This window comes from Citrus sinensis, chromosome 9 (genome assembly GCF_022201045.2).
Source record: "Citrus sinensis cultivar Valencia sweet orange chromosome 9, DVS_A1.0, whole genome shotgun sequence".
NCBI classification, from domain to species: Eukaryota; Viridiplantae; Streptophyta; class Magnoliopsida; order Sapindales; family Rutaceae; genus Citrus; species Citrus sinensis.
The window spans coordinates 5606886-5621589 of NC_068564.1; the positions used below are offsets into that span (position 1 = coordinate 5606886).

At 36.9% G+C, this 14704-nt stretch overlaps 1 protein-coding gene across 1 annotated transcript; it reads right to left on the reverse strand.

The window, feature by feature from the left end:
* Window positions 1–4534: 4534 nt before the first annotated feature.
* LOC102618011 (cytochrome P450 93A2) lies at window positions 4535–6619 on the reverse strand. The gene is made up of 2 exons (XM_006490010.3): window positions 5580–6619; window positions 4535–5269 (listed from the first exon to the last, which is right to left on the reverse strand). The coding sequence occupies exons 1-2, from the start codon at window positions 6498–6500 to the stop codon at window positions 4652–4654; spliced, it is 1539 nt and encodes a 512-aa protein (XP_006490073.2). The 5' UTR covers window positions 6501–6619; the 3' UTR covers window positions 4535–4651.
* Window positions 6620–14704: the final 8085 nt, after the last annotated feature.

Genomic DNA, 14704 nt, shown 5'->3' on the forward strand with positions numbered 1-14704 from the left:
CGCCATTTCCATAACATCAAATCAATCCCCACTAATGTTCTTTCCATCTTAAGAAAATGTCCGGCGTTAATTTGACTTATTAATATAAAGAAGAGGAGAAAAAGGGTCTCCTCTTTTTGCCTGTCTCGCATAAATGAAATTCTTATTAATTTAAAAAAAATCTCAGGTAGGGTTAGGGTTTTGATTAAAATTTTATCTGTTTTTCAGTCTCTTAAGATTTGCAAATTTAACAACTTAACATTATCTCTCCCGTGAAATCAAAATCCTGATTCTGTTGTTAATGGACTGACTTCTTTATTTAAAAATTCTGATGGAAAAGGTTACAAAGTTTTAGAAGAAGAAATCTTAACTAAAATCTTATTACATGGCTCTTCCAAGTATTTAAGTAGTTTTATTTATATATCATTAGTTATATCCCATTTGGACGTAACTTTATATAGGACAAGGCAATCCCTAAGTTGCGTTTAATGTATCTTACAGTCTGATTAATATCAACAATTAAATATCTTCAATTTCAATCCAACGGTTGACGTTTAATTTATGCAGCAGTAATAACAAAAGGGAAACCGGCTGAATTGGTTAGGAATAACTTATGGGCAACCGACCAAAATGTTTCACCTTTCATCATCGTTTGAGAAGGCAAAAATCACTAAGAAATGGAGAGAGGGAATGATTTAGGGATTGTGGAGGAGAATAGAAATTTGGTAAATGTTTGACGAAATAAGAGATGGGATTTGATCTAATTAACCAATTCTATAGATCTCCAAACCATGAGAAAATTAAGGAAGAATGAATATAGAAATTAAAGAGGCCATTACTGTTGTTGATCAGCTGCCTGCAGAGAATTGCAAATTTCCAGTAAATTACATGTATCGGTAATTGATTGATTACCAAATGCAAGAAAATCAAATTATACTCAGCAATTTATCATAAAACTAGAATTAAAACCCTAGAAATTTATGTTTCTCTTAAGAATTTGAGTAGCCAAGAACTCGGCTTTGAAATTGGCTAGCAACAACTGGAGATCGGAGGAGAGGATAGAGGTTGCGACCTCCCAAGCAGCGTTGGTTTGTCGAAACTAAATGAGCCACTAATTTGCTGCCAACCGGTTACATGATTTGGTCTTGTCATTCAAGAAGTGAACAGCGTGCGCCACTTTGATTTGCAAGTCCATTTGCATTAATTGAAGCCTAGTTTGTAGAAAATTCGATGGTGGATTTTGAGTAGGATGGTCGTTGGAGGAGATGCAGCTTCGGCTTCTCTTGGTGGTGGACTTTCAGTAGGATGTTGGTTGGAGGAGATGCAGCTTCAGCTTCTCTTCGTCAATGTTTTTTATTTTTTATTTTAAGAGGTGAGGGATTCAATTGTGAAACGAAGTTGTTTAATCGATTGCAACCACCTGCAACAGTCGATCATTTGGCTTGACTTTTTCAGTCAACCCGGTCTGCAACCGTTTCAACCAGTTATGCTTTCTCTCTTTTTTATCCATGTGGCAGATTTTTATTGGCTAGTTAGTCAAATCGCAGGCTGTAAGTTACGAAAATTGTAACTTAGGGGGATCCATAGGACAAATGCGCTTGAGTTGAAGTGGAGGGGAAGGAAGCATGTAAGGATGGCTTAGCTTGGTTTCAACTTGTCAAAGTGCTACTGGTACCCTAAAGCCTGAAGCTGCCAAGGATCTAGGGCACAGTGCTACTGGTACCATACTTTCAGAATTCACGTGCACCCACTTGTGAGAAATATCTAAGCCCCCATTTAGTTGAAGCTCATTTTGGGCCCCTCTCAAGTCTCAACTAGCCCAACTGTGTGGGGTACTTTACCTTTGTTTCCTCAGTCCTCACATGCACCCATTGGATTTGGATAATCACGTTGCAGTATTTTTATGTTGTTAATGGGAATCAAGTTGGATACTTGTACTGGTTCAACGAGTCACTTGAGTATACATTGGCCCAACTCATGTGCAATACATATATATGTTCAACAAGATCCTGGGTGATGCTGTCGTTTGGATAATTTTTTCTCTAGTAATAAACAAAATAAATAAATAGAGACTCAGGTGACGTTTGTTTTTTAACTTAATAACTTAAAGTGACCTAACTTAATTAATTAAGTTAATTAGAGGTGTTTATTTTTATAACTTAATAGGATTTTTTAGATAATTTTAACTTAATAAAATAAGCCAATTTTTTTGATTTTTTTACTTAATGGAGACATTTGAATTAAGTCAATTACTTTCTAATGTAAAAAATATCCATACTTTATAATTTATTTTTCATGTCTATCCCAAAACTCACCCATAGACATTTAACTCACATAATAATCTCATCATTATTTTTTAGCCGTTATGGAATCCCTCCTCACTTTGGTATCAACTCCTCAAGTATTGAAGATCAAAATTAAATGCAACAACTTTGAGATGAAATGGCAAATCAACTGTTTCAAGCATCTTATTAGATTTTTTGTCTTATATTATATACGATAAAATTTAAAATTTATGGTATTTTATATATTAAAATTTCAAAATCATTATATATTCACTTGAATATAGTTTTACTTATAAATGTTAAAATATTGTGGTATTTAATATATTATTTATTTGACATTCAAATTTAATAAGGATACAAATGTAAAGTACATATTTTTTATTTTTTAAGTTGAAAAAAACAACAACTTAATAATTATTTTTCGAGATTCAGATAAAAAAATAAATATATTATTCAGATTTAGACATTCGGATCTATTCAGAATTTAGACTAATTCATGTTTATTCAGATTTTAGAAAAAAAAAAAAAACAAACGCCACCTCAATATACATGTACGTTAAGTAAAATATTCAGCTCTTTGGTGCTCTTTCTTCATTCAATTTTTTGAATATTCATATTTTCTTTTGTGGATGATGACACGAATACTATTGGGCATCCAATTATTGCAGACAAGACTTGAGAGAGGACAATGGAACCCGGATGAAAAGATGTCCCAGCCAGCAAGGTTTGGCTAATTATTTTTCTTTCCATTTTACATCAATTTTTAAAAAAAATTCGTCAATCATCTATCTTACAATGACATCATCAACTCTTAATTTCTATCAATCAATTTCTACCGTCTATCATAATTACGAGGCAATCATATATATGAATACAATCATTAAGATTTTAAAAATACGTAATTTGATATTGATATTGACATGGACAAATTTCCAAAAATTTAATTTTTTTATACGTTGCAAGTTGCGAATAAAAAGTAGAAGCTTGTTGTACGATGAAAAGGGGCGTGCATTTGTTTACAAGCTCGTGGATTTGCATAAACAGCTTAAAAATATATAATACAAATGTTTTATCTTTTATGCTTCAATTATTTTCCTTCTGACTTCTTAATTGAATTTTATTTATAGGTAGCCAATCTCATCAAGGAGTTTGTGATGTGGTCCATGACATAGAAGAAGCTAAAAAATGCAGATTAATTAGTGAAATGTCTAACGAAAGCTTCTTCTTCTCCTCAGATTATTTTATAATTGATTGAATTCTAAACATTGCAAATCCTTACGCAAAGGCATTATTTATATGGTAATATGATTATGACATATAATAATGTTATAACTATGACAATAAGTTTTATTAAAATAATTAGTTCAACAATTTGTTATCGAAATAATAAGTCATTTTTTAGTGTGGTGTCCGCGTCTTTTAAAATACAAATTCAAGATTTTATAATGTTATAAAAAGCTTTTACAATATTGTAAAATGATTTTTTAGTTTACAACATTGTAAAACATCCACATTTAAAAAAAAAAAAATAGACATCGGTACCTGAGAATGATTATGAAGATACATATCTCTCAATAATGATTTCTTTAAAGGACTTGTTTATGAATTTAGAACTTAGTTTTTGATGATGCAAGAGGCATAAATTTTTCTCATTTATTTATGTTTCCGTATATAAGGCTCATATGTATTAATAAACAAATTAAAACAATGAAATAATTAGATTGAGACTAATTTTTTAATAATATTATATTATATAGGACAGTTAACTCAACATGCATTCATGCAAGAAGTGAAGTTCAGCTTAATATCTGTCGAGATCTGTCTTAATTAGTGTATCAAATTTGAAGTTCCATTCAAAAATTTAAAAATGAAAAGTAAATAAAAATGATGATGACTTCCACACACATAAAACAGAAGAATAAGGTATCAAGTCATGATTTTGGGAGAAGATTCTGGGAAGGGACTCCATAGGAAGATTTTTCTATCTGAGTTGACATAGTTAAATTTTTCTTAATTTTTGCAAATCTTACACTGGATAAAGCATCTTCAAAAAGAATTTAATTCAAGATTGGAAAAAATGAAGGAAAAATTAAACTTTGTCAACTCAAGAATTGAGTCCCTGCCTATATAAGGAATATGTAAAGATTTCAAGGATTTCCTTCAAAGAATTTAGTCCCTACCTAAGGAAAGATTTCAAGATTTAAAATCTTCACACATACCGTGCACTAAATTCTTTGTGATGTATCAAGGCATGGAGAACCTAGCAAAGATTTCCTTCAAATGCTATCAACTGTTGTAGTAATATTTCAATAAACGTTCCAAATTAGAGTAATACACTCAAAGACTCAAACATCTACTGAAATTGATCACTTCTTTACATCATGCATCTAATTAAAAGGATCAAAACGTATGATAGGGTAACAAACAAGAGGACGCGCCAAAGCTCCTGTGTATCCCGTGACAATATCAATACCAGCCTCGTTTTCATCTTTGAGTTTCCAATCAAAGCATTGAACCAAAGATCCCACCGTGGCGTGCATCACAAATGAAGCATGTGATGAGCCTAAGCATGCTCTTCTTCCGCTGCCAAATGGAAGGTAACGAAAATCTTGGCCCTTGAAATCGATCAGTCGGTAATCAGGCTCCAAAAATCTCTCAGGCAAGAACTTATCAGGATCATTCCATTCGTTTGGATCACGCATGATTGCGTAGACATTCACAAAGAATTTAGTCCCGGCCTTTATGTCATAGCCGTTGAGCTTGCAATCCACGGTGCATGTTCTACGGTGCATGGGTCCTGGAGGATGTAGTCTTAGGGTTTCTTTAAGGACTGCCTGTAAGTATGGGAGACTTGGGACGTCTGATTCTTTGATCAGCCTATCTGATCCCACCACTGTATGAATCTCCTTCCTCAGTTTCTTGAATATTTGAGGACGGTTGATGAGCTCTGCCATAGCTGATTGCAAGGTCGTTGCTGTAGTATCAACGGCTGCCATTAATATTTCCTTGACATGCATAAACAATAGAAGGATAAGAAAGAATTAGAGGTATTGCAAAAGGGCGCCGGCAGTGGTCGAACCAAGATTTATTGCCTCTTTCGGGGCCAAATGAAGAAACTAGAAACTTCCTGAGAATATTGTAAAACTAAGGCGGCCTAAATTTAAAAAAAGAAATTGAGTTAAATTTCAATTAAATCTTTTTCTTCAGAAATGAAGAGGAAAATCTTCCAACCAAACAACAATATTCCTATTTTGTGAACAAGTTTTTACTTTTTTAAATCTTAATGTTTTAGCATGAAATTGCAATGAAACTCACCATGAAGAAATATTTGATATGATCTTTGGTCAGCTTGATTTCAGCATTTGTGTCATTATATGTGTCCAGCAATATATCCATCACATCTTTCTCTTCCTGTTCACTTATGTTCATCCGATTATCCTCATACTCCTGAATAATCTGATCTAATTTCTGATCATACCGTAAAAATGCATCTTTAATTCTTTTCCCATTTCCAAATAGGTCCAAATTCTTCAATGGACCATATACCTCAATGAGAGAAAACTTTGCCCCACACTCCATAATGTCCCTAATTAGTCTCCTAATCTCCACAGCTTGATCAGAATATGCTTGTGATGTGCATCTTTTTCCCATAGCCATCCGATAAATCATACGATTTGTCAAGGCCTCCAGTTCCAAACTCAAGTTACATGACTCTCCTTCTACAGATCTTTGCAGTAGAAATTTAATTAGCTTCATCCTCTCTTGCTCTCTGATATAAGTGAACCGATCAAGTTGTGACCCGGCAAACAGCTTAGTAATGCATAGCTTCTTCATGAACCGCCAATATGGTCCATAAGGGGAATTAACAAAGCTTGATCCTCTATACACGAGATATTGTGCAGGACCAGGCTCAAACTTAGAAGCAAAATTAACATCATGGACTTTCAAGACTTTTTCAGCCGTGCTAGCATCCGAGACAATGACAAAAGCTGTGTCCCCCATACGTATCTTCATAAGAGGACCACAGCGTTTGGCTAGGGTTTGAAGGGACTTTGGTAATGTTGAGCTTAGTAAATGTAAGTGACCGATGAAGGGTAGAGCCGGTGGGCTGGGCGGTGGCCGAGACTTGGTGGAATTATTTGTGAAAATTCTTATGATGAAACGCACCACAAGGGTTGATATTACCCATATGCTGAAGAGATAGCAGTATTCTCTAAGTTCAAATCTAGATGCCATGGATTGGAGCTTTAAGAGGTTCAAGCAATTAGCAAATGTTCGTCTTGGTTTGGTTTTTGCTTCATCTTCAGAAAAGGAATCCTAAATAGCACCTATAGTAAATGGCTCTACGTACTGCATGATAGCTCCTTTCTCATCGTGAAATATGAAAACAATTTATAAATAGCTAAGTTTTAATCCACATCATTGATCACGTACCTATTCATTTTTCAAATTTTGTGCTCCTTTCGAGGTCTCTTTTGATAATATTATTTTTGCTTCGCCCATGTCGTATGCAACATGCATCATTTTCCTCATGATGAGAGTGATGACAATTTGTTGAAATCAAGAAATTTTATATTTGTTTGAACTTTGAAATGAATAAGGTAATAAGAGACTTATGACATAAGAAGTTATTTAATTTAAGGTTTTTTTTTTCCAGCTAAGTCATTGTTGTTTGGTGAAAGAAACTCAAAAACAAAAGCTTTTAAGGATCAAGATCTCTCCTTCAATACATTCATCATCAAATTAAGAATGGTAAAAAAAATTTAATTTTGCACCTTTGATCTGTATATTCATCGATCAACTTCCATGAGTATTACTGTTACTTTTTAGTTACTTTCGGCTATTTTCCATTATGTCTTTTGTTGAAATGAACTCAAACTCGTCAGTACAACTTGTCGGTTTTAAGTTGTAAAGATGAGTGACGTGTCGTTTCATCTAAGCAAGATACCAGAGCTGACAAATTGCCAATGTCGTACAAGACCTTTAATACTCACATGTATAATGCATGCCTTATTTAAGCTTAAACGACAATGCTAGCAGTCGTTTAAGGAAGGCTTTATAATAGCACGTGAGAAGCTCGTGACAGGTTGGTTAAAAGGTTGTTAGATTTGGAGGGAAAATCTGGATCTGTTACACCTGCACAACTGGTATATAAACGAGATGGTTCTGGTGTTATCTTGCGTGATCAAGGGAAGAGAGATATAGCAACCATAGTGAGAGTAGAGCTTTGTGTGTAATCTCTGTTTTGTGTGCTTTCATCTCTGTAACCTTGATGCTTAATAAAGTTGCTCCTTGAGTTGTTTTCTCCAGTGGATGTAGGCACCCTCAAAGGTGCTGAACCACTTAAGTTCTTGACTGTTCTTGGTTTTTTGGGCTGTGTTCATTGATATGATCTTTGTTCTTGTTTAGCTTAAGTTTGATTCCTGAGTCTTTAAGTCTGAGTTAGGTCTTGGGGTGTGATTAATCTAGTAGTCATAAGGGTTGATTTCATAACAATTGGTATCAGAGCTTTAAATATGATTTCAAAGATTTAAGAATGGGTTCAAAAGTGGATCTTGAGAAGTTTACGGGGCAGAATGATTTCAATATGTGGAAGATCAAGATGGAGGCTTTGTTAATTACTCAAGGTCTGGGAGAAGCCATGATCCAATCACTAAGATTGAAGGAGGTGAGACTTCATCATCTAAAACCCCAGAACAAGTAGCAGAGATTGACAAGAAAGCCAGAAGCACAATCATTCTAAGTCTTGGTGACTCTGTAATTCGAGAAGTGGCTAAAGAAAAAACTGTTGCTGGTTTATGGGCCAAGTTGGAAAATCTGTATATGACAAAGTCTTTGGCAAATAGACTTTACATAAAAAAGAAGATGTTCTCACTGAAGATGATTGAAGGGGCATAATTAAATGTGCATATAGATGAGTTCAATAAGGTTTGTGATGAACTGGAGACTATTGAAGAAGGACTGAATGATGAGAGCAAAGCTTTGCTACTAATCAGTTCTTTACCAAATTCTTACGAACGCTTTGTGAATGCACTGCTGTATGGGAGGTAAACACTCTCCTTAGAAGAGGTTAAATCTGCTATTGGCACCAAGAAGCTGAAAGATAAGCAAGATAATCCAGAAAGTGAATCAAGTGAGGGACTGATGGCTAGAGGCAGACCTGAGAAGAGAGAAAGCAAAGGAAAGAAGCAAGACAGATCAAAGTCTACACAGAAAAATTTGAAGTGTTTCCATTGCCATAAAGAAGGGCATTTCAAAAGAGATTGCCCTGAAAGGAAGAACAAGAATTAAGAAACCAAAGAAAGAACAGGAAATGCAGCCATAGCCACAGAAGAAGAATGTAACTTTGAAACAGCTGGAGTACTCATTGCCACAAGTCAGAAACCTCAAGGTCAGTGGGTCCTTGACTCAGGTTGTACCTTTCACATGTGTCCAAATATAAGCTATTTTACAACATATCAGCCATGTGATGGAGGTATGGTTTTAATAGGTAATAACTCAATGTGTAAGGTGGTTGGTATTAGGATTGTTAGCCTTAGAATGTTTGATGGTGTGATAAGGGAATTGACACAAGCAAGGTTTGTTCCTGATCTTAAAAGAAACCTAATTTCAATTGGCATGCTAGATCAAATATGTTGTGTTATTAAGGCTGAGAAAGGTGTATTGAGGGTAATTAAAGGCTAAATGGTAATCATGAAAGGTATTAAACAAAATGGCCTGTATATGATGGATGGACATACTGTTGTTGGGGAGGAAAGTGTAACTGATAATAGAGGGAACATATCAATGTTGTGGCATTTGAGGATGGGGCATATGAGTGAAAGAGGTTTGAGAGAGTTACAAAAACAAAGAGTGTTTGGGGATGATCAGATAGGAGCTTTGGGGTTCTGTGAGGAATGTATTCTAGGAAAATCCTCCAGGTTAAGGTTTGAGACTGCAGCTCATTCCACCAAAGATAAACTTGGATACATACACTCTGATTTGTGGGGGCCTGTACAAGTGAATTCACTTAGTGGGTGTAGATATTTTCTGACTTTTATAGATGATTTTTCAAGGATGGTTTGGGTCTTTGCACTCAAAAGTAAAGATGAGGTTCTGAAAAAATTTAAGAACTGAAAGTTTTTTGTTGAGAACCAAACAGGTTTGAAGGTGAAAACTCTTAGGACAGATAATGGGTTGGAGTACTGCAACAAGCTGTTTGAAGAATTCTGTGAAAAGAATAGTATTCAGAGGCACAAAACAGTCACCTATACTCCTCAACAAAATGGTCTCGCTGAGAGGATAAACAGGACCTTGGTGGAGAAGGTAAGGTGCATGCTAATCTATTCTAAGCTCCCAAAAACCCTTTGGGCAAAAGCTTTAAACACAACATGCTACCTAGTCAACAGGAACCCATCAACTGCTATAGATTGTAAAACACCAATGGAACTTTGGTCAGAAAGAATGGCTGAATATGCAAAACTCAGAATTTTTTGCTGCACAACATATGCTCATGTGAAACAGGGTAAGCTGGAACCAAGAGCATTAAAATGCAGGTTTCTGGGGTATCCAGAGGGTGTCAAAGGCTATAGATTGTGGTGTGTTGACTCAAAGCCACCACAGTGCATCATAAGCAGAGATGTAAGATTCCATGAAGAAGAATTATTGAATAAACAAATGAGCCCTGTTAACAACACAGAATCAGGTACTGAGACTGAGAAAGTGAAGTGTCAGGTGGAGCCTTAAAACTTGAAAGAACTTGAGCTTGAAACTGAGGGTACTGAAACAGAACCTCAAGCTGGTGTTAAACATGAATCAGCAGAAAGTGAGGAGGACACTTATCAGTTGGCAAGAGACAGAAAGAGAAGGACAATAAGACCACCTAAAATATATGTAGTGGCTGATCTGATTGCATATGCTTTGAATGCTGCTCAAGAACCTTGGACTTATCAAGAAGCTATCACAGGCAAAAACAAGCTGGAATGGAAGAGGGCAATTGATGAAAAGATGGCATCCCTGATAAAAAACAAGACCTGGAAATTGATTGAAAAACCAGCTAAGAGGAAAACAGTAAGCTGTAAATGGATCTTCAAGATTAAAGATGGTATACCTGGAGCTGAACCTAGAAGATTTAAGGCTAGACTGGTGGCAAGGGGCTTCACACAAAAGGAGGGAATTGACTTCACTGAAGTATTTTCTCCTGTGGTGAGACATGCTTCCATCAGAATTATTCTTGCACTTGTGGCTGTCCAAAACATGTACCTTGAGCAGATGGATGTAAAAACAGCCTTCCTGCATGGTGAATTACAAGAGGAAATTGTAATGCAGCAGCCTAAATGGTATGTGACATATAGTAAAGAAGATTGTGTTTGCTTACTTAAAAAGTCTCTGTATGGGTTAAAGTAATCACCTAGGCAATGGTATCTGAAGTTTGATAACTTCATGATAACACATGCCTTCAACATGTGCAGCTATGATTGCTGTGTGTACTTCAAAGAGACAAGAGGAGGGGGAATGATATATCTTCTGCTGTATATAGATGACATGCTAATTGTATGCCATGACAGGGAAGAGATCAATCATTTAAAAAGGCTTTTGAGCAGAGAATTTGAAATGAAGGAGCTTGGAGAAGCTAAGAGAATTCTGGGAATGGATATCATCAGAAACAGGAGCAAGCAGAGTTTGTTCTTAACTTAACAGAGCTACATTCAGAAGGTTCTGGTGAGATTTGGAATGAATGATGCTAAGCAAGTACAGACACCATTGGCGAGCCACTTCAAGTTGTCTACTGCTCAGTGTCCTCAAACTGAAGCAGAACAATAGAAAATGGCTTGCATACCCTACTCCAGTGCAGTAGGTAGCTCATGTATGCCATGGTACTCACCAGACCTGATATCTCACATGCTGAGTTTGGTGAGCAGGTTTATGACAAATCCTGGATATGAACACTGGAGAGCTGTTCAGTGGATCATGAGGTATCTGAAGAGGACTCTGGAGGTTGGTTTGGTTTATGGTGGAGAAGACAAAAGTGGACACACATTGATTGGTTATGAGGATGCTGATTTTGCTGGTGATCTTGATAAAAGGAGGTCATAAACTGGGTATTTGTTTACTCTGGAAGGCTGCACAGTCAGCTGAAAAGCAACATTACAGAATGTGGTGGCTTTGTCCACAACAGAGGTTGAGTATACTGCAGCAGCAGAAGCTCTCAAATAAGCAATTTAGCTGAAAGGCGTGACAACTGAGTTGGGAGCAAAACAATAGTCTGTAACAGTATACAGTGACATTAAGAGTGCTATACATCTTAGAAAGAATCAATCCCATCACGAGAAAACAAAACATATAGATGTTAAGTTGCATTTCGTGAGGCTTGAGGTGTTAAGGGGAGCTGTAAAGTTGTTGAAGATTCATACTGAAGAAAATCCAACTGACATGTTAACCAAGGTTGTGTCAACTGCCAAGTTCATCCTTTGCATGAACTTAGCAGGTATCTGCAAGTTTTAAGAAGCCGCAGATGTGGAGAAGACAATGTGAAATGAGGGAGCTGGGAGTGTTGAGTTCAAGGTGGAGATTGTTGAAATGAACTCAAACTCGTCAGTACAACTTGTTGGTTTTAAGTTGTAAAGATGAGTGACGTGTCGTTTCATCTAAGCAAGATACCAGAGCTGACAAATTGCCAATGTCGTACAAGACCTTTAATACTCACGTGTCTAATGCATGCCTTATTTAAGCTTAAACGACAATGCTAGCAATCGTTTAAGAAAGGCTTTATAATAGCGCGTGAGAAGCTCATGACAGGTTGGTTAAAATCTGGATCTGTTACACCTGGACAACTGGTATAAAAACGAGCTGGTTCTGGTGTTATCTTGCGTGATCAAGGGAAGAGAGACATAGCAACCATAGTGAGAGTAGAGCTTTGTGTGTAATCTCTGTATTGTGTGCTTTCATCTCTGTAACCTTGAAGCTTAATAAAGTTGCTCCCTGAGTTGTTTTCTCCAGTGGATGTAGGCACCCTCAAGGTGCTGAACCACTTAAGTTCTTGATTGTTCTTGGTTCTTTGGGCTGTGTTCATTGATCTGATCTTTGTTCTTGTTTAGCTTAAATTTGATTTCTGAGTCTTTAAGTTTGAGTTAGGTCTTGGGGTGTGATTAATCTAGTAGTCATAAGGGTTGATTTCACAACATCTTTGAAGTTATATATCTTGCTTTGACACTTGGTTCGTTGGATTTGCAAGGAATTAATTGTCCAAAGCTGCTTTTAATTACAAAGATTGCGATAAAAATACTTCATATTCACAAAACTATCCTAAAATCTAAGCAGTGTCGCAAATCTTATTGGTGGATAAAACTGAAACCATGAACCTGGAGCCAGACTGATCTTCAGTCACCATGAGATGCAAACTACAAAATATAGTGCAGTATAAATATGAAAAATATTTAGGACTCCTATCAATGATAAGAAGGAAGAAGACAAGCTTTTTTAGAGAAGTCAAGCTAAAGGTCTTAAGCAAGATTAATAATTGGCAGCACAAAATGTTTTCAAGTGGAGGCAAAGAAATCCTTATAAAAGCTGTTGCTCAAGCCGTCCCTGCATACGCCATGGGTGTCTTCAAGCTCCCTAAAGGCTTATGCGAGGAAATTCAGAGTGAAATCGCAAAATTCTGGTGGGGTTCAAAAAAAGACAAGCGGGGCATCCATTGGGCTCGATGGGACAAACTGAGTTGTGCAAAAAGTAGGGGCGGATTGGGTTTTCGAGACTTCATAAGCTTTAACCAAGCTATGGTGGCAAAGCAAGGGTGGCGGCTGATTCAATTCCCAAACTCCCTGGTTTCCAAAGTTCTTAGGGCAAGATACTTCAGAAGCTGCTCATTCTTAGACGCAAAGCCTGGCTCCAACCCATCCTTTATATGGAGAAGCATCTTATGGGGTCGGCAAGTGATTCAAAAAGGAGCGAGGTGGCGTATTGGAAATGGCAGTAACATTTTGGTGTATAAAGACAATTGGATACCAAGACCGGACACCTTTAAACCGATCTCCCCCCCAACCTTACCAATTGATACAACTGTAGGTGAGCTGATGGATAATGAAAACAACTGGAATGTGGCAAAGCTAAACCAACACTTTATGCAAGAAGATACAGAGGTTATTCTCAAAATTCCTCTCCCAAGAAGCCAAAAGGTGGATGAGATGTTGTGGCATTATGACAAGCATGGAGAATACTCAGTAAGAAGCGGTTATCAGATAGCCCTTAAACTCAAAGCCCCTGACGAGCCTAGCAACTCTGGATCAAACTCTAAAAGATGGAAAGCTGTATGGTCTATGGAGTTACCAGAAAAAATGAAAATTTTTATGTGGAGGGCAGCTAGGAATCTATTGCCAACGGCTGAAAATCTTTGGAAAAGGAAATGCTTGAAAGATCCAATATGCCAGGGGTGCAACAGGGAGGTGGAGACAGTCAGACATGCACTCTTGGATTGCAAAGCAGCTAGGAAAATCTCGTATCATGCCACTTCTTCAGTCCAAATATCAAATGCCCAGAATCAGGATATTCTAGAATTCATCCATGAGGTGTGGAGCACTTGGGGAAAAACAGAGGCTGAGCAAACAATAGCTTTCTGTTGGGCAGTATGGTTTGCAAGAAACAAAAGGATTTTCGAAGGAAAAAAGTCAGACCCAAGAGCCTCAGCAGCAAAAGCTGAATCACTTCTAGAAGCCTACCATAGAGCCCGAATACCAGATGCATCTCACATTCATAATGTCAAAAGGATTGTGCAGAAAAAGTGGGAGCCCCCACCTGGAAATTTCCTCAAGGTTAATGTGGATGCAGCAATAAATAACAGAGACCAAGTAGCAGGATTGGGAGCTGTTATAAAAGACCCAAGTGGCAAGATAGTGGCGGCAGGCACAAAGCAAGTACCACTAAGGGAGGGAGTGAGTTTTGCAGAAGCTGAAGCGATGGAGTGGGATTTGCAGGTAGCAAAAGAACTCTCTCTATCCGCTTTGATCATGGAGACAGATTGCAAAGAAGTTGTGGACTTACTTAACAACACCAAGGGCAGTAGAACAGGTATAAGCTGGGTGATTTCAGACATCCAGGAGCAACGACGAGACTTTAAAGAGGTCAAGTTCAGACATATTCCAAGAACCTGTAACACTTGTGCCCATTCCTTGGCAAAGCTTGCTGTAGGAGCAAATACTTCAGCTGTCTGGCTGGATCATATTCCAGACGAGATATTGAATGTATTAAACAGTGTTGTTTGATTTATGAAAAGATCATTTTCATTCAAAAAAAAAAAAACAGTGGCTGCCAACTATCGTACGCATATTATCAAATGCAGGGCATGCCACAATCCAAAAGAATAATACGGTTTAGTGTTCAGTGATCAGATCATCTTCGATGAGGATGAAAATTCTAACATATATTTATCATTAAATGGAGGACACTTAGAATTTGTATTTACA

Excerpts from the sequence above, each read along its gene's own strand:
- LOC102618011 (XM_006490010.3), bottom strand. The coding sequence starts at position 6,500 with ATGGCATCTAGATTTGAACTTAGAGAATACTGCTATCTCTTCAGCATA. Across the intron at positions 5,270-5,579 it reads ATATCAAATATTTCTTCATG|GAAATATTAATGGCAGCCGT; the intron begins GTGAGTTTCATT and ends ATGCATGTCAAG.